This window comes from Vulpes lagopus, chromosome 3 (assembly GCF_018345385.1).
Source record: "Vulpes lagopus strain Blue_001 chromosome 3, ASM1834538v1, whole genome shotgun sequence".
In the NCBI taxonomy this organism is placed as follows: Eukaryota; Metazoa; Chordata; class Mammalia; order Carnivora; family Canidae; genus Vulpes; species Vulpes lagopus.
This window is the reverse complement of record NC_054826.1, coordinates 83382303-83407525: the sequence shown is the minus strand read 5'-3', so window position 1 is coordinate 83407525 and position 25223 is coordinate 83382303. Positions and strand designations below refer to the sequence as shown.

Here is a 25223-nt window from a genome sequence, read left to right as displayed (position 1 = left end):
GAAGTTGTACTGATGGTGACTTTCTATGTTGGGCATTGTAGATACTATGAATAATTTTGTCAATATTTACAAAGTACCAGAACTGTCTTTGGGAGCATGTAAATGCATGTTTCTGTTTTTTGGCATCAGGGATGTTCTTCAGTGCACTATGATCACCCATCAGATTCTGCTGAGAGGGGCAGCTCAGTGCTATCTTCTTCAAACAGCTATGAATTTAGTAGATGTGGTAGGTTTATTTATTCATTTAGTTTTTACTTAAGATACTTCAGTTTACAAGTTTGTGATGCTATCATTCGAAAGCCCTGCTCGTAGGGTTGGGCCAGCCTTTGCTGGAGGCCAGGAATGTGAGTTTCAACAGGGCTCTCCCTGTGCTACTAGGGAGAGTGATGTACTGTGCCTGCTGTTTACCCAGGGTGGTTATACTGAACCCTTGCTTTCCTTCTCGGCGTCTGGAGTCTTGGTAGGTGCTATGCAAGGGTGCTGCTGTGACCAGCTCCCAATAAAAACCCTGGGCTGTGAGTCTGTAAGGAGCATCGCTGGTAGACAGCATTTCACATGCTGTCACAGCTTGTTGCTGGGGGAATTAAACCCATCTTGGTGGACTCCACTGGGAGAGGACTCTTGGAAGCCTTTGCCTAGTTTCCTCTATACTTTTTCTGCACATCTTCCTGTAAATTGATCTTCAAGGAGTATATAGTATCTGTTTTTTTACAGAGCCCCTTCACTATTCTTGCTGAGAATAAGGGTCAGCAAACTTTTTCTGTGAAGGGCCAGAAAAAGTTTACTTTTTAAGGCTTTGTATATCCTATAGTCTCTGTTAAAACTACTTAAAAGCAACAATAGGCAGTTTATAAATAAAGTGGCTATGTGCCACTAAAACTATTTACAAAAGAGCTGTGAGTGGTTTTGCTGACACCTGGCCTAGGGCAAGCTATCTTAATTCAAGATATACAGCCTAAAGAGTGAAAAGATTTCTGTGGTTTTCGTAAGATAGGGGGTCATTTTCATGGCTTTGAAAAGTAAGCATCACCTTTCAACTTAAGTAATAAGTAATTTTTTATAGGATGTTTTTGTTTTTGCCTTTAGACAGTGACCATCTTGTCTCTAAGTTGGTAACCTTGATCATAAGGAACATATTTATAAAATAATTTTCCACTTTATATGACAATGTATTGATTGTAGTCAGTATCTTCATTTCTAAAGTTATTTTCTTTAAAAAAAGATAGCTTTCTTTTGATTTAACTAGTAACATTATATTTTAAATAGTATGTTAGCTTGCTTTTACAGTGATTTCATTTTATTCGCTTAAAATTTTTAAATGAGTAACTTAACTTTTTTAAACTGCCCTGACACCCTCCCCCCACCTGCCCCCCTTGTAGGAAAAGGTGTCACTTTCTGATGTTTCAACTTTTCTCATGTCTCTGAGACAAGAGGAGTCCTTAAGACGAGGAACCTCACTGTGGACAGAGGTAAGATTGAAAATAATTTAATGATAAGGTCTTTTGAGAGTTATAAAAAATTGTTTTCTGATTGAACTCAACCACTAGCCACTTATGTAAAATATGTTGACCTTGTTATCTATGGACAGAGATTTTTAAATATTGTGTGTTTGCTTTGAGTGAACCTAACTAATAATGCTACCAAGAATCTTAAAGGGAGACTGCAGAATGTTTGGGATAGAGACAGACTCACTTAGAAGAGAAGGTAGGTAGTCCTTATGGGCAGATCTCGAGTCTGGATAACTCAGAAACAGTAACATAGGACCTCCTCCTTCTGGCTTTTTCTGTTAATGACACTTCCTTCTATCCAATTGCCCAGGTCTGACATTAGGGTAATTCCTGATTCTTCCTGACTTGGTGCATCAAATGTATCATGAAATCCTGAACACCCTTCCTCATCTGCAGCCGTTGGTCTCATGGAGACCCTGGCAGGTGCTACTTCCCCACGATGGCCCTGCAGTCCCACTAGCCTCCTGGTGCTGCTTTTCTGTGTGGGGTCCTTGGTGGTCTGCTTCCTCCTCTCTGTTTTGTCTGAAACCAAGGAACTTCATTCACTCTGCTCCTGTTAGCTCTTACCCATTGGTATAGCTGGTTGAATTATAATCTGTGTCCTCTACAGGTTATATGGTTTTTGAGGACAGGGAGCTTTTTTAAAAAAGAATTCTATTTCTTCAGTACGTGAGAGATCACTGAGGGTAGGGATGTGATCATTTCTTTTAGAAGGCAGGTCCGTCTGTGTACACACAGAGAGAAACGAGAAATCATCTTGAACTGTGTTAAAATAATTCAGGTGTGAAATCATGAGGCATAGAATAGGGTAATAGAGGGAATGAAGAAAAAGAAAATTGGGGTCTTAAAAAAATATGAATTTCATTTTATTTTCTTGATCATAATGCATCTAATTAGGTGGAATCTGAAAAATACAGAACCATGTAAAGAAAATAAAAAATCAGCTGTAATGCCTACAATCAAATTAAATCCATATTTTTTGGCTTAATTATTTTTTTCAGTATACATATTCTCAGTCTTGCTTTCTCTCTATATATGTATATTTAAAATGATATATTATTAACATGTATGATTTTTTTTTATTTTATTTTATTATTATTATTTTTTTAAGATTTTATTTATTCATGAGAGACAGAGACAGAGAGAGAGGCAGAGACACAGGCAGAGGGAGAAGCAGGCTCCATGCAGGGAGCCCGACGTGGGACTCGATCCCTGGACTCCAGGATCACACCCTGGGCCGAAGACAGGCGCTAAACCGCTGGGCCACTGGGGCTGCCCAACATGTATGATTTTTTTTTAAAACAAAAATAATGATTATACTGTTTTTGTTTTTTTTTTATGATTATACTGTTTTGAATTTTATTTTTCATCTTCACATTTGAGCATTTTATTTTATTTAAAATTTTTTTTTAAGATTTTATTTATTTATTCATGAGGGACACAGAGAGAGAGAGAGAGAGAGAGACATAGGCAGAGGGAGTAGCAGGCTTCATGCAGGAAGCCCGACGTGGGACCCGATCCCAGAGTCCTGGGATTATGCCTTGAGCCAAAGGCAGACACTCAACCACTGAACCACCCAAGCGTCCCACATTTGAGCATTTTAACATGTTGCTAAATCTCCACTATGTAATATTTAAAAATTCAGTCGATTAAATATTTTATAATTTATTTAATCAGTTCCTTTTGTTGGACTTTTAGTCTTTTCAATTCATCTAGAAATATATGCTGCTAAAAGGTAAAGGCTTTGAAAGGGCCTAAATAGGCTCTCACCATACCTAAAAGTGTTAACAACCCATTTCTTGATTTCAAATATTCAGTGTTTAAATTTCTCCAGATGTCCAGTAAATATATTTGTTCTTTGCATTTTGTTCAGATATTCTGCTTTGTTCAAGTATTTAAATGACGTCTATTCATTGATAAGTCTAGTTTGTAAATTGTGGTTAATCCATCTGGAATTTATTTTGACATACGGTATGAGCTGTGAGGTCTCATTAAGAAATTGCATGTGAAGATGTTTCAGACTATGCTTGGTCCACACCGAATGTAAGCACACTTTATGGTCTTTTTCCCTTTGGCCAGCCAGATGTTATTTTATTGTTTGTTAGAAAGGCTCACACCCCTCCCCCCCCCCCCCGATTTTCTAACTTGTTCCTCTGATTTTTCTCTGTTCTCTAATTCAGTGTCTTCATATTCTTCTTTCTTTTTAACTTTCTCTTGGTATATTAGCTATCTCTTTATGTCTTCTTTTATTGAAAACTCTTTATTGCACACCTTGTATACACTAGGCTCCAAGCTGAGTTTTGGGAATACATGATCAGCAAGATAAATAGCCGCTGTCCTCAGGAAGCTTTCGTCTGGTGGTTTATAGCTGAACCCAAACCTAATTCTTTTGGTTTAAAAACAGAAGGAATTACATATACATGTGTGTCCCTTAGTGTAGACTTGTCTATAGTGTATAACTTGGTGGGTGGTAGTGTTCTCATTATCGTGTAAATATTATTTTGACCCATATAAGATCATTGATATCCAGTCACTTTTAACCTATGGAAATGGCAATTTCCGGTAGCTCAAGCTAAGTAACATTTTAAAAATAATAGGCTTTATTTTTCAGACCAGTTTTAGGTTCATGGAAAAACTGAACAGAAAGTACAGAGAGTTCCCATACAGTTCCTCAACGCTCTGGTATTAGCATCTTGCATGAATGGGGTGCATTTGTCATGATTGATGGGCCAGTATTGATACAGGATTATTAACTACTGTGCATGGTTAACATTGGGGTTCACTTTTCGGGTTGTATGTTATATGGACTTTGACAGATGACACGTATTCACCATTGCAGTATCACACCGTTAGTTTCACTGTCCTAAAAATCCCCTGCACTCCCCTTATTCATCCCTCTCTTTTCTCGTGCCTCTTCCCCCACCCCCCACCCCCACACACACAGCCACACGCAAACCCTTGACAGCCACTGATGTTTTCTCTGTCCATGGTATTGCCTTTTCCAGAATGTCATGTAGTTGGAATCTACTATGAAGCATTTTCGGATTAACTTCTTTCACTAAGAAATATACATTTAAGGTTCTTCATGTCCTTTCATGGCTTGATAACTCATGTCTTTCAATCTCTAAATAATATTCCATTGTCTGATGTACCACTGTTTGTTCATTCACCTCCTGGAGGATATCTTGGCTGTTTTTAAATTCTGGCAATTATGGCTAAAGCTGCTATAAACATTCACATATGGGTTTTTTGTATGGACATATCTCTTCAACTAATTTTAATAATTACCAAGGGGCACAGTTGCTGTTAAGAAAATGTTCAGTTTCTAAGGAGCTACCAAATTGTCTTTCAAAGTGGATATATCATTTTGCATTCCTACCAGCAGTGAATGAGAGTTCCTGTTGCCCCACATCCTTGTCAACATTTGGTATTGTCAGTGGCTTGGATTTTAGCCATTCTCTGAGGTGTATAGTGGTATCTTGTGGTTTTAATTTGCAATTGGCTAGTGACCTATGATAGCATCTTTTCATATGCTCTTTGCTATTTGTATATCTTTGGTGAGGTGTTGGTTCAGATCTTTGGCCCATTTTAAAAAATTGGGTTGTCTGGTTTCTTAATGTGAAGTTTTAAGAGTTCTTTGTATATTTTGGATACCAATTTTTCACCAGTCATGTGTCTTTTACAAATATTTTCTCCCAATCTGTGGCATCTTCTCATTGTCTTGGCAGTATCCAAATAAACTTTTGAGATTTGTATTTTAAAGGGCAAAGGAACCTGTCTCCCAGGGATTGCTAGGTAGATGCCATTTTAACCCAGAATCCTGAAATGAAAACTCTTTGAAGAGAAAAATATCTTGAATCTTATGCCAGGTTTAATAGAAACAGCAAATAGGAATTTGAGTTTGTCAGTTGTTTTGCTTTAATAGGATGGTGCTTGTGGGAAATGCAAGATTTGCAAAACCTCACACATTTTTTTTTTTTTAACCTCACACATTTTATAGCAATAATTAAGAAACTTAGCTGGCCAGTTTGAGAGAAACATAAAGAAAAAGTATATCCTGTTGCAAGGTCAGTATCCTGGCTGACCTCACTGTTAGATTTCACGATTATCCAACTTGATAAAGACCTACATAGAGCAACTTCTTTAGTGTTCTGAACTACTCGTTCATTGGCACCTAAGGTATGTCAGTTTTAGTTTTGACTGATTCATTTGTTCATCAAGTTTGTCTTTGATCAGGTGATGTATTATTGTCTCCTTATATATAATTTTGGACAACCTTAATGCAAGGAATACTTTAAAAAAATTATTATTTTTTGGAAAGACTTATTTCATAATTATTTACTTCATATTTAAATTCATATGTTGAATTTGTACAGTAAGAGATCTGTAAAAAGAAAACTGAGAACATAAATAGATTTCAAAACAAAATTCACAATTACACGTGACCAAAGATGAATTCTGTGGACTTTTAGTTTTGCAAATCTTCTAAAAGGTGTCATGGAGAAGGATAGGTATTTCTCTTTTTAGTTACTATATTTTAAAATGCACATATGATAGACTTGTGAGGAAGGTAGGAACTTTAATTAAAGCTAATACATTCTACATTCTTTCAAAAACAAACATATCCTTGTTTTAGTATAGGAAGTAGGAATGAATTTTAATTTAATTTTAATTTAAGGTTGTAATTTGGTTTACATAGTGTGTCATTTTTCACAGAGATGTTCTTTAGAAGGCCTTATGAAAATGTGCACTATATATTAGATACCTTAAAACATTTGTTAAGTTTATATATTCATGTGTATGTATGTACACACGTACACATACATACAAATACACTTTTTTTTTTCTATCTGCACTGTGCACAGTCATGGCTAAATGTTTTATTACGTCTTTTTTTTTTTTTTTTTTTTTAGATTTACTTGTTTGAGAGAGAGCACAGGAACAGGGGGATGGGCAGAGGGAGAGGGAGAAGCAGCAGGGAGCCTGATGTGGAGCTCAGATCCCAGGACCCGGAGATCATGACCTGAGCTGAAGGCAGATGCTTAACTGACTGATCCACCAAGGTGCCCCTGTTGTGTTCAGATATTTAAATTTCAGGTTATTGTGGAAGAAAGAAAATTGTCTCAGGGAAATTAGAAACCCTTTGTTCGTTTAGGTTTTTAAAATAAAGAAATAACTGTTTTCTTTCCTAGCTCTGTGATTGGTTGCGTGTTAATGAAAGCTGTTTTAGGCATGCCTCGGCTTGTAGCTCCATTGGACTTCCTGAGACATCCTCTTTAAATGCTTACGTGAAGAACCTAGTTCAAGAGTGTATTAAGTCACCTTCTTGGGAAAGTAAGTCTGAAATCACTTATATGGATTATTATCACCAAATTGTTTTCAGAGAACTTTGAACTAATTTTTCAGATCAAGACAGAAGCTTAACCAAATGTGTGCCAATTTACTGATAATCAAATTTAGGTTTTCAGCCAAATGATGTGAATAATGAAATGTAAACTTAGGTTTCCTAACTTGTACTTTATCTGGTGTAGGACTTGAGATTTTAAACTATTTTTGTATGTTTTAAGAAACTAGTAAATTGCCAGAGTAGGAATTGGACACAGACAAATTTATTCTACAATTAGTTTTTGCAGGCTAGCTACTGCAGCCATGTTTCTAAAGCCTCTGTAAGTGGAAATATTTGTAGACCAATCAATGCATCTTTTGTGCATTTGTTTTCAAAGCATCACCTGCAGTATGAGCTGATTGTGAAAAGTAGTTTTAGGAAATATTATGTTTGAAAGGATTGTTTTGTTTTTTTCTTTTTACCAGATACTTAGCCAAGATCAGTTTTCTAGCTTCTTTGAGGGAAATGTGTAAGAGTGCCATGAGGGAAGAACTATCAGCAGATTCATTAATTAGGATTATTTTTACATTTCTAATGCCTCTTCTTCATTTAAGTCCTTAGTGATAATTTGGGTAAATTGCATCTTTGAATTTAACGCATCTTAAATTTCCTGGCTTTGTCTCAGACAAAGTCATTTTCATGTACCGATTCCTTTAATCTGATCGTGGAATAGGTTTTAAATGATCAGATAATTATCCTTCCGAAATACAAGAGTTTATCTGTTCTTCCTTCTTAGAACATTTCTCTTTCCTGTTTTTTTTTTTTTTCTCTCTGTGCTGTTACTTGGAAGATTCTTTTGTTAGGCCTATAATAATAAATAAATTATAGTCCCTGGTAGAGTACACATATGTTAAAGTCCCTAAAATACTTACAACCTTGTTTTATAATTCAGAATATATAATAGCATCAGATCTGAGTAAATATTCAAAATCAGATGAAACAAGATTTTTAGAATTTCTTCTGTAATATTCCTAGGACTTAAAATATACTGTTTATAATATAATATAATATACCATTTTAAGTTTTTAAAAAACTTGAAATTTGATTTCAAGGGCAAAGGAGACATTTGTGTGTATTTTTAGTATTTTTGTTTGACTTTTAATGCCCTTGGCTGAGTGCCTTTATGAGGTTTAATTAGCAGTTACTGGGGCAGTTTTCAGAGCAAGTTAATAAATTCCAAAGCAACAAAATTTAGCTTGAGTTTCTGAACGTAAAATACACGTACTATTCAATTTTGTTTTTGTATGAGGACTTAATTGCCCAAAACACTATATACAATCAGGTTCTACATCTAAAGTAGATTTTTTTTTTGGGTTGGGGGGGGGGTTGGCACAGTTAATATAGATAGATTTTACACTGTTGATTCAGCAAGCATATATCAATTGTTTTCTAAGGATCAGGCATTGGAGTCAGATATAAAAGCTATATCCCTCAGAGATATAAAAGCTATGCCCTCAGAGAGATCATCATCTAGCAAGGAAGTTGGTAGGTAAGCAGGTAATCCCTGCACAGTGCCTTGAAAGACATAACAAGCACTAGAATGGGGAACCCTTGTAAGCAGTACCTATTTGGAATGGATAGACCAGCAGAGGTAAAGGGAGGCCACCAGGTGGGTGACATCTGACAAGTGAGTAGAGATTAAAGGTGAAAAGTGGGAAGGAATATCCCACAAGGCTGGGATGAACTTGCATCCAAGGAGCTGAAAGTAGGTAGGCATCTATCTGTCTCTGTATTTATAGATCCATCATCTGTCTATGGCATGGAGCCCCAGAAGGAATGGTAAAGGTAAAGATGGCTATGAGGTACACACACACACATTATGTCTACGTGTGTATGCATATGGACACATATACTGTCTTGGACACGTTATGTAAGACAACAAAACAATAGCAGCAAAAACCACACAAAACCAGCATCACCTATAAACAAACAAAAATGTTGAAGAGCTTTCAGGACAGGCTTTCTGAAGTACCGAAAGTGAAACATAGTTTGCAAGTAGCACTAAAGGCTTGTCAGACCTTGGACAGTGCTAAGATTAACCAAAGAGGGAAATACATTTGAAGAAATGTATCTTAAATCAGTCCCTCAGAAAGGATATTTGGTAGAAAGATTTTGTAGTTAAATGATGTGCCTACTTAAAATGTAACCAAGAAATCTAGAGAAACAGAATAGCCCTGAAGTAGTACATTGCAGTTGTACAACAAATTTTAAAAACAGCCTTGAGATGTCATTGACATACATTACACTGCTGTACGGTGTGATGGGTTTGGACTTATGTATATATGAAACTACCACATAGCAAGGTAATGAGCATATTTGTCATGCTCAAAAGTGTTTTCATACCTCTTTTTAATCCTCTTCACCTTTCTTTCCTCCATGCTCCGGACGAGCCCCTTATGCTCTCCCAACACTGTAGATTAATTCACATCACTTTCAATTTTTAAATTTCGTGGTAATATGATTTGACTGGTGATTCAGGGATAAAATGCATTAGGGTGACTAGTAATAGCCAGCAATTCCTTTGTTTCTTTAAAACCATTTTTTGGGCAGCCCTGATGGCTCAGCAGTTTAGCGCCGCCTTCAGTCCAGGGTGTGATCCTGGAGACCCAGGATCGAGTCCCATGTCAGGCTCCCTGCATGGAGCCTGCTTCTCCCTCTGCCTGTGTCTCTGTCTCTCTCTCTCTCTGTGTGTGTGTGTGTGTGTGTCTCAGGAATAAATAAATAAAATCTTTAAGAAAAAAAAATTTTTTTTGCCTCCACTTGTCTGGCTTCAGTGAGCAAAAAGGGAGTGTAAAGAGGTATTCTCCATCAGTGCTTTGCAGAGTATGGTTTTCAGACCAGTAACACCAAGATCATCTGGAAACTATTTAGAAAAACAAATTCTCCAGCTCTGTCCCAAGCCTGTTAATCAAACTCTGGGAGGGGGCTTACCCTCTGTATTAACAAAGCCTCCAGGGGATCCCTGGGTGGCGCAGCGGTTTGGCGCCTGCCTTTGGCCCGGGGCGCGATCCTGGAGACCCGGGATCGAATCCCACTTCGGGCTCCCGGTGCATGGAGCCCGCTTCTCCCTCTGCCTGTGTCTCTGCTTCTCTCTCTCTCACTGTGTGCCTATCATAAATAAATAAAATTTAAAAAAAACAAAAAACAAAAAACAAAAAAAAAAACAAAGCCTCCAGGTGATTCTACAATGTGCTGAAGTTTTGAGAGCCACTGCTCTCTAACGTGGATTTGCTTCCTGTGCTGGCAGGGTACTGAGGAAGCAGCCTATAGCAGAAATACCTGCCAGAGTGCATCTTCCATTAGAGGAGCAACGTACTCTGTTATTATTGGTCTGGTACTGTGGCATTCCTGTCAAAAAAAAGTCAAAAGTCATTAAAAATCCACTACACTTCTGATGTATAACCTTCCCTTTCAGTATCGAAGGTGAAAAACTGCTTAGGATTTCAAACAGGATCTGTGTTTCTGAACTCTGCTGTATTTTGCTAGAGAGAGTGAAACCAGTCAGGTTAGCCACTTTGAGGGCTCAACTCCTGTATGGGTCATAACGACAAGGGTAGTATTTACAGGCCCAAGGCTTCCTGCTTACATGCTATGGGAGTGGGGCTATGATTGGAGAGCTCTCATTCTCAAGTAGCACCCCCACCCGCACCTACCCTGAGGTCAGGGGTGTCTGGTTACATGATTGCTCATGAATGACTTCATCTTAGTCTGTGTTTATGAATGACTTTTTAATGTAAATGTGGGGATGAAAGCATTAATGTGAGGAAAATGTTTCTGAGAACGAGTTTCAGTAACTCATCTTTACTACACTTAGAAATTTAGCCTACTACATTTTTCTGAATAGCACCCACATTGGGTGTTGTTGTTTTTTTAATATGCAAATTTTTTTTACTGATTGTACCTAAGTCGCATTTATAGCATTTTAATAAATAATACATAACAGAGTTTATCATTTTGTTGTATTTTTAACTGATTTGTCCTCCATGCAAGTATGTTTTTACTACTATCTTCTGTACTATTCTAGTGCATTTATGTCAAAATATATTAAATTACCTCCAAAGTATGTGAGGATGTTTAAGAAAATGGTTTAAGTATTTGAGCTACTGGGCTGGAGAACTAGATGTGCTACCTAAATTTTTCTTGAGAATTGAGGTAAAAAGTGTGATTTCACTATAATCATATACCACGAATGCGAAAGAAATCTATTAACGGCTTATTTTCATTTAATTGGCTTTCAGAGATGGGAAAATATTCATTTTAATCTGTTAACCATTTAATCTGTTTACCATGTTCTCTCTTCCACAACTTCTTCTAGAAACTGTGTAAATTCAATTTTTATAATAAACCCAAGGAGAGTCATAGGCTTTATTAGTTTGATTTCATAGAAGATGACCTAAACTTTGTTTTTTAGGTTTTTCTTCTATTTGATTTAATTTAATTTATTTTTAATTTTTATTTTATTTTATATTTTAAAGATTTTATTCATAGAGACAGAGACAGAGAGAGAGAGAGAGAGAGGGGCAGGGACACAGGCAGAGGGAGAAGCAGGCTCCATACAGGAAGCCTGACATGGGACTCGATCCTGGGTCTCCAGGATCACACCCCAGGCTGCAGGCGACCCTAAACCGCTGCACCACCGGGTACACTATTTTTTTTTTTTTGGGGGTACACTATTTTTTTGAGTGTAGTTGACACATATTGTTGTGAGTTTCAGCGTAGACCTAATCTTTCTGAGAGGAGAAACAGTTGTCCAGGGTCCCACAGCTGAAAAGCACAGGACTGGGGTCAGACACAGGTCTGAGGCTCCAGAGCCTTTGTCTGGAACCCATCCCATCCTCCTCTGCTTTCCTTTTAGCCAATTCTCTTCTCTCAACTGAAATAACCAGAATTGCCTCTCATCTCGTTACCTTGAATCTCCTCTTGCTTCCCCTACAGTCTTATGTACTTGGAGAAATCTTTTTAAACTACCAATTTGGATCTACAGATGTTTCCTCCCTTTATATTTCTTCGCTTTAACCTCAAGTAGCTTCTCCTTGCCTTTAGGGTAAAACAAATTCTTTGTATGGCCTGCTAAGGTCTGGGATCTCTTCCCCAGCTGTCTGTGTCACCTCATCTTTGGCACTCCCTCCCACACGTGTACCCCTGCTGCACTGGCATCCTTCCATCCCCTGGAATGTGGCCCGATGTGCCCTCCAGAGGGCCTTCAGTATGCTCTTCTTTCCTTGGGAAAGCCTTGTCTCCCTCCCCCTACTATTCATTTCCCAGCCGCCTTTTTTTTTTTTTTTAAAGATTTTATTTATTTATTCATGAGAGAGACAGAGAGAGAGGCAGAGACCTAGGCAGAGGGAGAAACAGGCTCCCTGCAGGGAGCCCAATGCGGGGCTTGATCCCAGGACTCCAGGAACACGCCCCAAGCCAAAGGCAGACGCTTTAACCACTGAGCCACCCAGGCGTCCCATTTCCCAGTCTTCTTGCTCAGCCCAGTTGTCCTTCATGGGACTTTCTTTTGTTTCGGGACAGATGAGGGCACAGCCTCCTCGTGTGCACTCCCTTCACCCATTTTATACCACTCACTACAACTCTCATTATAACCATGAGCTATGCTGGAGGCCATTGCATTTTATCTCAGCACTTGTACTTTGATATTGATACGACATAATCATTTGGCTGTTTTCTTCTTGAAACATCATCTTTAAAGGATTTTGCTAACGCTTTGCAAATCTCAATTCTCATTGGTTAAGCAGGAGAAGACCGCTTTATGCCTGACTGGTTCGAAGCCAAGCTAGTTGCGATGATGGTCTTATTGGCTGTAGATGTGGAAGGAATGAAATCTCAGTATAGGTAAGTGTTTCTAAACTTGTAAAGAAAGCTTTTTTTTTTTTTTTAAAGACTAATCCAATTTATGGTGCCTGTTCAGACTTTTCCATGATTGGTATGGAATTGATCACAGTATATTAAAGGGAGAAACTAGGAATTCTGGCAGTACGCTAAGGAATTATTTAAAGTTAATAAATGGATAGGAATAGGGTCTTGTTAATCTTTTGAGGTAAGTTTAACTATTAGAGAAGGTCAAAAAACACTATGTACAGTAATCACTGCTTTTGTATAAGAATATTACAAGAGAGGATTATAAGACTCAAGCATAAGATCAGGTAAAGAAATTTACAGGGTTTGACCCCTTTGTAAAAATGTGTAATTTTTTTTAAAGTAGTACAGATAAAACAGTCTCATTTATATTTTGAGAATGTGCCCAGATTATTCTCACCAGATGATAATCATTGCAAAATAGCTCCATTTGCTAGTGTATTTGTGCAATAGGCAGTTAATTTAATTAACATCCAATCTCTTGTAGACAGTTTTAGTGTGAAAGTTGATTCTAATGGGTTTTTTTTTAATAAACCCTTATGATTCTTTGTAGTTTTTTTAACTCCTCATTTCCTTCGTGAACATATATTTGTTTTGTTTTGTTGAATTACTATAGCGAGGTCTCAGCATTTCAATTTACAAATAAATTGGGTATAAGATTTCCTTCCTACTTGTGCCTAGAGTCGAGCATGGTATGTGCTTCCCTGTGCTTTCTTTGAGAGCACACTGAAAATTTACTGAGAATGCACAGACTGAAAGGTCAGCGAGGAGGCCCGAGGGGAAGATCAGTTCCAATAGGTGCTAGGTGTCTGGATCGTCCATAAGACTCATTCTGTCTAATTGAATCCAGTAGCTAAACAGCTCCACAAATTAGAGATGGAAAATAATTTCTTCATGCTTTTGAAATGCTTGATTTGGGCATGTCTTTTAATATCTAGTGAAAAGCGGAGAACACAGAATGTATTAAGGATATTCTTAGATCCTCTTCTGGAATCCCTTATGAAGTTTGGTACAAATGCCTACATGCCCTTGCTGAAAACTGACAGATGCCTCCAGTTGCTGTTGAAGTTATTGCACACTTGCATGTTGAAAGGTTCCAGTACCCAAGATGGTGAGGATACAGAGTTTCTGTTGGTGTCTTGCTTGGTATATGGTTGGTGTCTAGAATGAGAGGAAATTCCTGATCTTTTCAAATAAAAGGATTACCTCATGCATTCAGCAGCTCCTGACTGAGTATCCCTTGGTGGTGCTGGGGATACCACAGCGGAGGCACAGATCCTCTGCCCTCATGGAGCGAACATCATAATGTTCACAGTCGTGGGTTACTGTTGATTTTGGAATGTGATTTTATTTTTCATTGATGCTCACTCATTGATTTGCAGACATGAAAATGGTCCCTGTTTCATATATGTTTAAGCAAGATCCATTTCTAATGGCCACTCTGCTAGAGTTGCAGAGATTAAGCTAAAGCAGCAAGAATGGTAGTTTCATAATTACTTATTTTTAAATATGTTTGTCTCTGAGCACCTTCGAAGTAGAATATACTTCATACAGAAAGTATGGTGGTAGTAGAAGCATGGAGCCTTTTCTTCTTTCCTTAAATGAAGATGCATGCAAGACAAGAGCTGAAAACCCACAGACACTAGAGACACTATTCACAGAAGAGCCTTGATTCTCAATTTTTTTTCCCAGCAGTTTCACTTGGAATTTTAGAAACTTGCTGTTTGAGAATCCTAGGGAAACATCGGTATTAGGCTCACCCTGAGGTTAACATTGATAGGATTAGATTTTAATATATGCTTATGAAATTTTAAAGCTAGTTTACAGATTCTGATATTTTTAAGAACAGCAGCAGAACCAAATGCTGTACAAATAACAGTAATTTTTATAAGCTTTTTGTCTCCTTAAGGGCATAAATTTAGTTTCATTTGACATGTTTTGATTATTTGTAAAAATAGGATTAGTGCTTTCCAGCGTGGGACTGGGTCACAAGTACCCTTCAGAAAATTGTGATATTTCACACACACACGCACACACACACATGAGTGTGTGATGGTTCTATATGTTTGATGCCAAGTAATCAAACACCAGTGAGCTTATTGCCTGACCCAAGGACAAATGTACCTGTTACTCCTCAAACCCGCTTTTGCCTCATTTTGACTTTTGTCTTTATCACTTCCAAGTACTTTCAAAAATGTCTTCACTTCATCGATAGATATTCCCCAACCGTGTAGTGTCTCCTTTTCTTGCTTTTGTGCTCAGTAGGAATGTTACTTCACTGTAGGAACTCTTCTGTAACTGTTTTCATTGCATGTGTTTCTAAGATTCATCCACATCCTTTCTTAGACTTCATCATTTTCCCTGTTGTATAATCATCCTTTGTACAGAAATGACACAGTTCATGCATATTCCCAGTGCTGAACTTTGGATTGTAGTTAATACTGTTACGTATCATCCTGTCACAAACATGTTGTACGTGTCTTCTGGGTCTGGGTGTGTGTCTCTCCAGCATGTGTACTGGTTCCTAGGGTCTGTGCATATTCAGCTTCATATTATAATGAAAACCATTTTTCCAGTTTTCTGTTCCAAAATGTGTGCACATCTTATGTTATTAGCAGCAGCAGAACATGAGTTCCTATAGCACTTCATGCAGGAATTTATGTCACCAAGTTAGAGCCAAAGAAGTACCTGCTTAATTTTAGTAGCTGTTGGCTTTCATACAACTGGTAAACCATATCAAGCTTAATTAACTGTAAATAGATCTTAATCCTGAAAGATTTCTTTTATTGAGACAAGAGAAAAATAGAAAATAGTTATGTCCATTTTATAAATGAGTAAGCAGTCTGAGAATTCATTACCATACCAGGGTCAATGAAGAAATAGTGGTAAACTCAGAAAGTGCTTACTGTGAGCAGGTGAGATTGAGGTTTGGCAGTATGCTGCTGTTTGAGGCAACACTGCCTTTTGTTTAAAAGGTTTTTAATCTAATTTTCAGGATTTTATTATGGAAATCCTTAAATGTACAAAAAAAATGGGGATACCATAATAAATCTCCATCATAGCTAAAACAGCTGTCATTCTTATGTCTTTGAGAGAGTACTACTGTGATTTCCATTTTTACTCCTTTTTTTCCCTTTTTTTTTTAAACCTATTAACGCTCAGAACATCACATGGGGACAAAAGCAGTGGAAAGAAGGGGCTCAGTGTGGAATCTCTGGCTGGATGTTTTTCCCCTTTTCTTCCCCTTAACCTGCAGCGGTTACTGTGCTGATCTTCAAGTTTTGAAGATATTTAAATCTTAATAGGGGAGGGGGCCAACTGTGAAAAGCCTTTGAGCTGGAGTTGGGGAATTCATTCAGCAAATATGTATTGATGATCTGTATGCCAAACACTGTTTTGAGCACTGTGATGTCACCATGAAAAATAGAACATCCTTGCCCTTGTCGAAATTTCATGTATTACAGGGGACTGGGGTAAGGTTGGAAGAGGGATAATAAGCCGTGATTACATACCATATATGGTAGTTGCACAGGTGTTGGGGGAAACAAGGTAGAGACGTGGGATGGGGCATGCTGGGGAAGAGCTCGAGGATTGTGGGTATAGTTAGGTTGTTGAGGAAGACATCCCTGTGAAGGGAACAGTTAGATAAGCAAAGACTCTAAATGTTTCCCTCTGCCCTAGTGTTAAGAGTGCACTAGGCAGGGGACAAGGGCAGAGCTCCAAAGACCAACTTCCAGGCTTGCATGAGGTACTAGCCATGGAAACAGTTGAGTTGCTAAGGGCAGTTTAAGTGCAGGGGACCTGCTGGCTATCCTGGTGGAGTTGGTGAGCCTCTGAGTCTGGAGTTCAGGGAGAAGTGTGGGTGGAAATATAAATTTGAGAATCATAGCATAGACATGGTATGTAAGGCCATGATGCTGGATGAGAACACCAAGGGAGCCAGTGTAGTTGGGGAAGAGGTCCAGATGTGTGGGGAGCGCCAGTGTCGAGAGGTTGGGGGAGGGGAGGGCACTCACTACAGCATGGGAAGAAAAGAATCTGGAGAATGTGCTATTCTGGAAGCCAGGGGAAGGAGTGGTAGCTGCACCAGATATTGCTGGTCAGCCGAAGGAGGAGAGGTAACCGTTAGTTTTGGCAACATGGAAATCAGGGTGTTTTGGGTGGCATTGGGCACAGCTCATAGGGAGGCAAGGAGGTACAAAGTCTGGGGAGCTCTTTCAAGGGGTGTTATGTGTGGGGGAACAGAGAAATGGGACTGTTGCTGTGGGACAGGATAAGTTTCATTTCCTTAGTGGAGAAAATAGCAGTGTCTTATGCTGATAGAAACGATTCAGTAGAGGGGACTTTTGAAGATGTGACCAGGGGACATTTGCTTCCTGATGCCTGAGAGATGGCGAAAGCACATGGGATCTGGGGCACCAGTGGAGGGGCGGCCCTAGATAGGGTGTTGATGGGGAGACAGGTGTAGGTGTAGGTGGGTAGGCAGAGGCAGGAGGCTACAGCAGTCCCTTGCTAGCCGCTGTGTTTTCATAGTGAACGAGGAAGCTGGGTGATTGGGGGAAAGGATGATTAGTGGGTGGACTGGAGAGGAGTAGAAGGCTTGTTGGGAAGGCCTGAGGGTGCACGTGCAGCTAGCGCTCTTGAACATAAAATGGAAGTGGGCGTGTGGCTGTTTGCCACCAGTCTGTGATTTGTTGCCGTTGCAGACCATATCTAATGGGATTGGACTCGGGTTGTGAGTCTCCTTTTGGTGCATCCACAGTACATATAAATGAGGAATTTTTGTAAAATGCTGTTCCAATCTTTTTTTTTTTTTTTTTCCAAAATTCAAGATAACTGCATGCTGCTTATATGTGTGGAAGTGCCCTCTAGTTGCATAGCAGCTCCCCCTTTGGCTCCACTGGATCCCTTGGACCCGAGTACCTGGCCTTCAGCCATGGACGCCTTGCACCCTGACTGCTCGCTACACACACCCTGGCGGGCCTGCAGGCCTCTGTGCAGGGTCCCACTCCTCTCCCAGTGGCTTTTGATTTTGGGCCCAGATTTATTATTTTTAAGATTTTATTTATTTATTCATGAGAGATGCTGAGAGAAAGGCAGAGACATAGGCAGAGAGAGAAGCAGGCCCCATGTAGGGAGCTCTATGTGGGACTTGATCCCTGGACTCCGGGATCACGCCCTGAGCCAAAGGCAGACATTCAACTGCTGAGCCACCAGGCGTCCCTGGGCCCTGATTAATCTTTGTGTCTCCTTGAACTTTTCTTCTGGAGGTAGCTTTTATTTTTTTAAATCGTGATGAAATACACATAGCATAAAATGTACACTTTAACCATTTTTAAGTGTACTGTTAGTGACATTCAGTACATTCGCATAGTGACCATCCATTCCCCAAAGCTTTCTTGTCATGCCAGACTGAACCTCTGTACCTGCTAGGTGCCTCCTCCTTGTTCCCTCCCTCCCCAGCCTCGGCAACTACCTTTGTACTTTTTTTGCTGTGATTTTGACTGTTCTAGTGACCTCAGACAAGTGTTACCACACAGTATTTGTCTTCGTATGTTGGGCTTATTTCACAAACTGTGATGTCTTTAAGGTTCATCCATCCTGGAGCATGAGTCAGAATTTCATTCCTTTTTAAGGCTAAGACTCCATTGGATATGCATGCCGTAGCTTGTTTACCCATTCCTCCGCTGATGGACACGGGTAGTTTCCACTTCTTGGCTGTGTGAATAATGCAGCTTGTGAACATCAAATGTACAAACATCTCTTCAAGTTCCTGCCTTCTGTTCTTTTTTTGGTTGAACATTTTAAAGAACCGCCATACTATTTTCCTCAGTGGCTGCACCCTTACACATTCCAGTCAGCAGTACACACAATCTGTTTTTCCACATCCTTGCCAACACTTGTTTGTTTGTTGATAATGGCCATCCTAATGGGTGTGTGTGGTATCGTGATTTTGACTAAGGCAGCTTTAGACCAATTCCGAGTCCACTTTTGGGATTCAGATGGCCGCTATTGATTATATGAGGCACAGAATAGGAAACAAAACTGTATACCCCATTTTGGTTGATGCTTCGTGCACAGTTTGTGTATCGTGATGAGCTGTTAAATTGGAGAGGTGGGCATGACTAGGGGTCTGGGAGATTCTTCTGTATGAGGTAACTAATGGGAAATACCCTGAGAGTGAGGATGATGTTGGAAACACAGTCCCTGCTTTTCTTCATGTCTCTTCATTCTTTGTCCTACAAGCCTTTAGCTTTCCCTGGGAACCTTAGATTAACTTTAATTTCTTTATGTGATTATTAATACATATAGGAAAAGAAAAGATGGAGAATCTGGAAGGAGTATTCTGTTCTTCCATATTGTTGGTTATAATGCTTACTTTTATAGTAGAAAGCTTTACTTTTCAACCATTTGCTGTGGCTTCTTGACCTGACAAGTGAGTCATGACCTCCTTCAGAGGCCAGATAGTGTTGTTGTCTCTATAATAATTAACATGAAAATTTAAAATTAATGCTGTAATTTTTGATGCTGTGTGATCTTTAAAAAAATGAATGTTTCTAAAAGTGATAGATACTACATTTTGCAAAATGTTCAAATCTTTTGCCTGTTTTAACATTGAGTTGTTTTCATATACTTGTATGAAACATATATAATGAGAATTTGTTATATAATCTGGATACAAGTCCTTTGTTGGATATGTGATTTACAGAAATTTCCACCCCCTCTGTAGCTTGGCTTCTCAGTCTCTTAGATGTCTCTTGAGCAAAAATTTTCATTTTGATGAAGTCTGGTTTGCTTTTCTTTTTATTTTATGAATTGTGCATTAGGTATCATGTTTAGGAAACCTTTGCTGTAAATCAAGGTAATTTAGGATTTTCTCTTTTTCTTCTAAATATTTTGTATTTTTGGATTTATGATACATTTTGAGTTAAATTTTAAGGTGTAAGGTTTAGGTTGAGATTTTTTTTTTTTTTTTTTTTTTTTTTTTTTTTTTTTGCCTGCCTGTGCATATCCAGTTACTCAGCACTATTTGTTGGTGAGACTGTCCTTTCTCTGTTGTTTTGTACTTTTGTGGAAAAAAAAGAAAAGCAGGTAGTGGCCATGGCAGAAATAATCCAAAATAGATGGATAAATGAATGATAAATGGTATATCTATATTTGGCCATGAAAAGGAATGAATTATTGATACATGCTACAACATGGTTGAACTTGGAAAACATGTTAAATGAAAGAAGCCTGTCACAAAAGATCATGTATTATATGATTCCATTTATATGACATATCCAGAATAGGCAAATCTAAGAGATAGAAAGTAGATTAGTGATTGTGTAGGACAGGAAGGGGGCCATGGGTTTATGAGGGTGATGACTAAATGGTATGGAGTTTCTCTTTGTGGTGATGAAAGTATTGTAAAAAATTGGCTCTGATGATGGTTGCACCTATCTATAACTGTTCTAGACACCACTGAATTATACGCTTTTAATGGATGAATTATGTTATGTGAATTATGTCAATAAAGTTGTTTAAAAATAATGAATTGACCACATTTGTGTGGATCTGCTTCTAGACTCTCTTCTGTTCTGATCTGTATGTTTATCCCTTGACCAATACCATACTGTTTTGGTTACTGTAGGTTTATAGTAACTTTAAATAGGTAGTGTACTTTCAAATTCGTTGTCAAAAATATTTCTAGCTATTCTAGTTCCTTTGTCTTTCCATATAAACTTTATAATCAGCTTGTGTTTCCAAAAAAAAAAAAAATCCTGCTGGAATTTTTACTGAAATTACATTAAGTCTATAGATAATTTATGGAGAATTACCTTTATTATACTGGGCCTTTGATCCATGAATATAGTGTGTCTCTCAGTTTACTGAAGTATCTTTGCTTTCATTCATCAGAGTTTTTTAGGTTTCAGCATGTACATCTTGACAGGTTTTGTTAGATTTTTGCCCAAGTATGTCTTTTGGGGGGAAGCTATTATAAATGATAAATTTTTAAAAAATTTTGTTTTCAGTTGTGTATTGCTAGTATACAGAAATGAGATTGATTTTTGTGTATTGATCTTGTATCCTCTGACCTCCCTGAAGAACTTATTTATGAGGTTTTTTTTTTAAACAGAATCCTTGGGATTTTTTTTTTTTTTTTTTAATTTATATAGTCATGACAGACACAGAGAGAGAGAGGCAGAGACACAGGCAGAGGGAGAAGCAGGTTCCATTCAGGGAGCCTGACATGGGACTCAATCCCGGGTCTCTAGGATCAGGCCCTGGGCTGAAGGTGGCGCTAAACCGCTGAGCCACCTGGGCTGCCCCTGGATTTTTTCTTTATAGACAATCATATCCTTTGTGAATGGGAATATTTATATTTCTAGAGTTGTCCATGGTACTCCCTTCTCCTTTAAATGTGTGCAGCATCTGGACTCTGTGATAATTTGTTTCCTCACTCTCTCTGCCTCTCTCAAGACTGGCTAGTGGTTTATCAGTTTTACTTACCTTCTCAAAACATCAGCTTTTGGTTTCATTGTTTTTTTTTCTCTCTTGCTCTTGATTTTTTTTTCCTTTTTTCAATTTCATTGATTTCTGTTTTTTGTTTGCTTCTGTCTGCTTGCTTTGGGTTTATTTTGCCTTTTTTAAAAAGTTAAGGTGGAAGTTTAGGTTATTGATTTTAGATTTCTTTTTGAAAATGACCTCTCATGCTGTACTTTTTTTTTTTTTTTAAAGCAATTTAAACATATTCTGTTTGCTTCTGGCTGCCATGATTTCTCATTTGAATTCTGTAGTAATTCACTGTGTTCTTCTCCTAGGTAACATGCTGTTTTTCTCTGCTTTCAAGATTGTTTCTTTGTCTTTAGGCTTCAGCAGTTTGGTTATACTATGTCATATTGCATATGATTTATTTTATTGATCTATTTTCATGTTCACTGACTCATTTCTCCTGCTTCTCCTTTCTGTTACTCCCATTCAGTGAGTTTTTGAAACTTCAGTAATCACACTCTTTAATTATAAAATTCCTTTTTTTTTTTTTTTAATTTTTTATTTATTTATGATAGGCACACAGTGTGAGAGAGAGAGAGAGGCAGAGACACAGGCAGAGGGAGAAGCAGGCTCCATGCACCGGGAGCCCGACGTGGGATTCGATCCCGGGTCTCCAGGATCGCGCCCTGGGCCAAAGGCAGGCGCCAAACCGCTGCGCCACCCAGGGATCCCTAATTATAAAATTCCTATTTGGTTTTTCAGTGTATCTTATGACACCTTTTATTTTCCCGTATGTTTCAAGAGGGTATGTTGACATCTTTATCATTAGCTGCTTTGAGGTCTCTGTCAGGTTTTTCTGGAGTCAGCATCATCTCATTGTTGGCACTGGTAGATTGTCTTTTTCCCTCATGAGCTAGAAATCTTCTGATGCTTCACGTGCCCTGTTATTTTGTATTGAATCCTAGATATTTTGAATATTATGAGATTCTTGGTCTTATTTAAATCCTGTGGAGAATGCTGATAATCTTGTGTCGCAGTCGGCTTCGGGTTAGGCCTTAATTCCTCACATTCCAGTGTCTGTGCACGTTGCTCCCACTGTCAGCTTTGTGGTGTGGTCTTGACCTGTGTCACGTGTGATCCATGTGGCCGGTCTGGGACCTGGGCAGCTGTCTCTCTGTTAGTTCAGGTTGGAAAGTCTCTGGAAGGCTGCTCACTAGCAGGTCCGTGCATAGCAGCACGGGGTGAGCCCAACAGTTCACGGACCACTCTGGGGCTGTTTTCTTGAGCGCCTCCTGCTCTGGAATTCCTAAGGGCTCACTGTCTGTGTCTCTGGGGTTCCCCTTTTCCATTCTCTGATCAGAAGGTTGGGGCCCTTCATGCTGCCCACTTTCTTGATTGCTGCTGCACGTGGTCTCAGTCTGTGGAGGACCAGGGTAAACTCATTGCTGTTGGGTGTTAGCTGCTTTCTGGATCCATCTGCTACTTTTTACCTTTTAGAGTCTCCACATAGATGCTTAGATATTCTGTCCGGGTTTTATAGTGAGAGAGGCTGGTGTGTTCTTGTTCCATCTTCTGCACAACTACAACTCCTGAGTGATTTTTAGGGTGAATTAGAGATTTCCCCATGGTACTAATTATATCACTTTATGTTACTATTATTAATATGGTACTGGAATAATATGTTATTGGAATTCATTTTTGGTAAGTGACTTACCCATATGCTTCACATAGTTGTACTTTTACTAGAAAGTCTGGCATATTTTGGACCAAGGAACTTATATTCTGGCATTTCAGTTCCTCTTTTCTCCCTGTACAGATGAAGTGTTCACGCTTCTTCAGAGCTTTGTCCTGTCTACTACCGAAAGTGTTTCCGAATTTATCCTCCGACGGCTCACTATGAATGAACTCAGTAGTGTAAGTACTCACAGAAATAACTTTTTCTTCATTAATATTTGAGTGATTACTTACTGGCAGGCATTATATGAAATTTAGACTATTAATGTGATACTTTCTGGAAAAGCCACCTTAGGAAGCAGAAAGAACTTTAAGCTTTGGAGTTTCATCCTTCCATTCCCCCTGGGTCATAACCGAGGCCCCGGGAGAGTTCTGGAGCCTTTCTGAACTTCTGCTTTCTCATCCGCAAAATGGAGATAATATATCCATTCCCCGGGGTGTGAGAATCCACATGGTATGACCTGCCTGGAATACTTCGCATACCTAGGCAGGTTAGGTCCTAGCATCCAGAGTGTCATTTGGCAGGTTTGGGGCCAGACCAGCCATCAGTATGGGTCTGTTTTTAAAGCTCCATAAGCGATTCTGAAACACAGAATAGGTATTAGTGGGTCTGAGGTAAGCATCCTTTTCTGCTGTCTCTGCTTTCCACATATTTTGTTCCCTGTAGGACAGCTGAGAAAAAGAGTACCTGAAACTAAGAAAACACTGCAGGGTGGGATCCTGGGGTGGCTCAGCGGTTTAGCACCTGCCTTCAGCCCAGGGTGTGATCCTGGAGTCCTGGGATCAAGTCCCATGTCAGGCTCCCTGCATGGAGCCTTCTTCTCCCTCTGCCTCTCTCTGTCTCTGTGTCTCTCATGAATAAATAAATAAAATCTTTAAAAACAACAACAACAACAACAACAACAACAACAAAAAACCACTTCAGGGTAACTGCACTGGGATTTCAAAAAAAAAAGTTTTCCTTTTTCTTAAATATTTTGAAAATGCCTATCCTTCTAGAAATGTTTATTATGCTTAATTTTTTTTTTTTGGTCGAAATATTTAGGGACAAATGTCAAAGCTTTAGAATCAGTAGGTTGTTAATAAATTGAGAAAATATACTTTAATTTTTATTAGAATACATTTGATAGGCTCGTGAGCAGGTGTGAAAATACAAAAAGGCAGGTTGTCTACTGAAAGACCTGAGCTGTTTTGGTAGGAAGGCAAGGCAACTGAAAAAAAAAAAAGCTCTCTGGAGTGGGGAATGTTAACTGTCTTACTAAGCAGTTATTAATAGTGGTTTTGCTACACCTTCATTTCCAAGAAGGGGTTTAATGAAGAAGTTTGTTTGGTTTGTTTTGCTTCAACAGTAATATCTTACCTTTATATTAGGGAAAATTTCTGGCATACACAAAAGAAGTAAATTGGACCTCTGTGTACCCATTGTAGATCATAACTATTTGTTTGGAATTTAAAGCTAAAAATACCTTTAAAAGGGGGAAGGGTTCATGTGCTTTTGTTTAACAACATTCTCAGGGAAAAAAGCCCTCGTTTGAGTATTTATCCATTTCCATGGCTGATTTCAAGCTACAAACAGGAGGCCCTGGACCTGGAGAGGGAGGATGGGCCTGGGGCTTGCTGCAGGCTGCTTGGGCACACCGCAGCCCCCTGCCCTCAGCCCCCCAGGGAGCAGCAGCCCCCAGACTGTGAGCCCAGTTCCCGCTCTCTCCTTGGTGCTGCTGACTGCAGCAGTCTGGCCTTCATCCTCTTCCCTCTGCTCCAGGACCTTACTGGTGAGAGTCCTCTCTCTGTCATTTTCTCAGTCTCCTTGTCTCCTGGGTTCTTTTCATGAGCATCAGAACAGCTTTGAGAGTCCCTCATTTCAAGGAGCCCTGTGTCTGTTCCCCGGTCCCTCCAGTGCCTGATGTCCTTTTCTCCCTGAACTGATCTGTAAACACACTCTGTAGCTCCCCTCTCATCTGGTTTCTGCCTCGGTCATGGCTCAGAAACAGTTCTCTCTGAAGCTGTCAGTGACTTCTTTCTCATAAACCTAATGGACACTTTTCAAACCATAGTTTTTGTGACTCCTCAGCCCCAGTGGACACATCAGCCACTTCCCCCTTGAATCACTAGCCATCCTGAGTATCCCTGACACCTTCCTCTCCTGGGGCAACCCCATCTCTCCACCATAACCCCACCTTCCCTTCAAACGTGTGTTCTCTATTAGAGAGCCTTGTACATCAGAGCTTTAGAAAGTGTGGCTCATGCCCTTCTCC

General features: G+C 39.1%; 1 protein-coding gene across 5 annotated transcripts in view; it reads left to right on the top strand.

Moving 5' to 3' along the window:
- Positions 1–25223, top strand: part of TARBP1 (TAR (HIV-1) RNA binding protein 1) — an 83355-nt gene that overhangs the window by 16536 nt on the left and 41596 nt on the right. For 4 of the 5 annotated variants that reach the window (XR_005986531.1, XR_005986530.1, XM_041746859.1 and 1 more), the window contains exons 8-13: positions 130–226; positions 1380–1469; positions 6701–6842; positions 12636–12735; positions 13698–13870; positions 23051–23148. Coding sequence is in view for 3 of the 5 variants with exons in the window: in XM_041746859.1 (XP_041602793.1) it covers positions 130–226; positions 1380–1469; positions 6701–6842; positions 12636–12735; positions 13698–13870; positions 23051–23148 (700 nt within the window). In the remaining 2 variants the exon portion in view is untranslated. The remainder of the gene's footprint in view (positions 1–129; positions 227–1379; positions 1470–6700; positions 6843–12635; positions 12736–13697; positions 13871–23050; positions 23149–25223) is intronic. The other variant, XM_041746860.1, reaches the window with a different exon arrangement.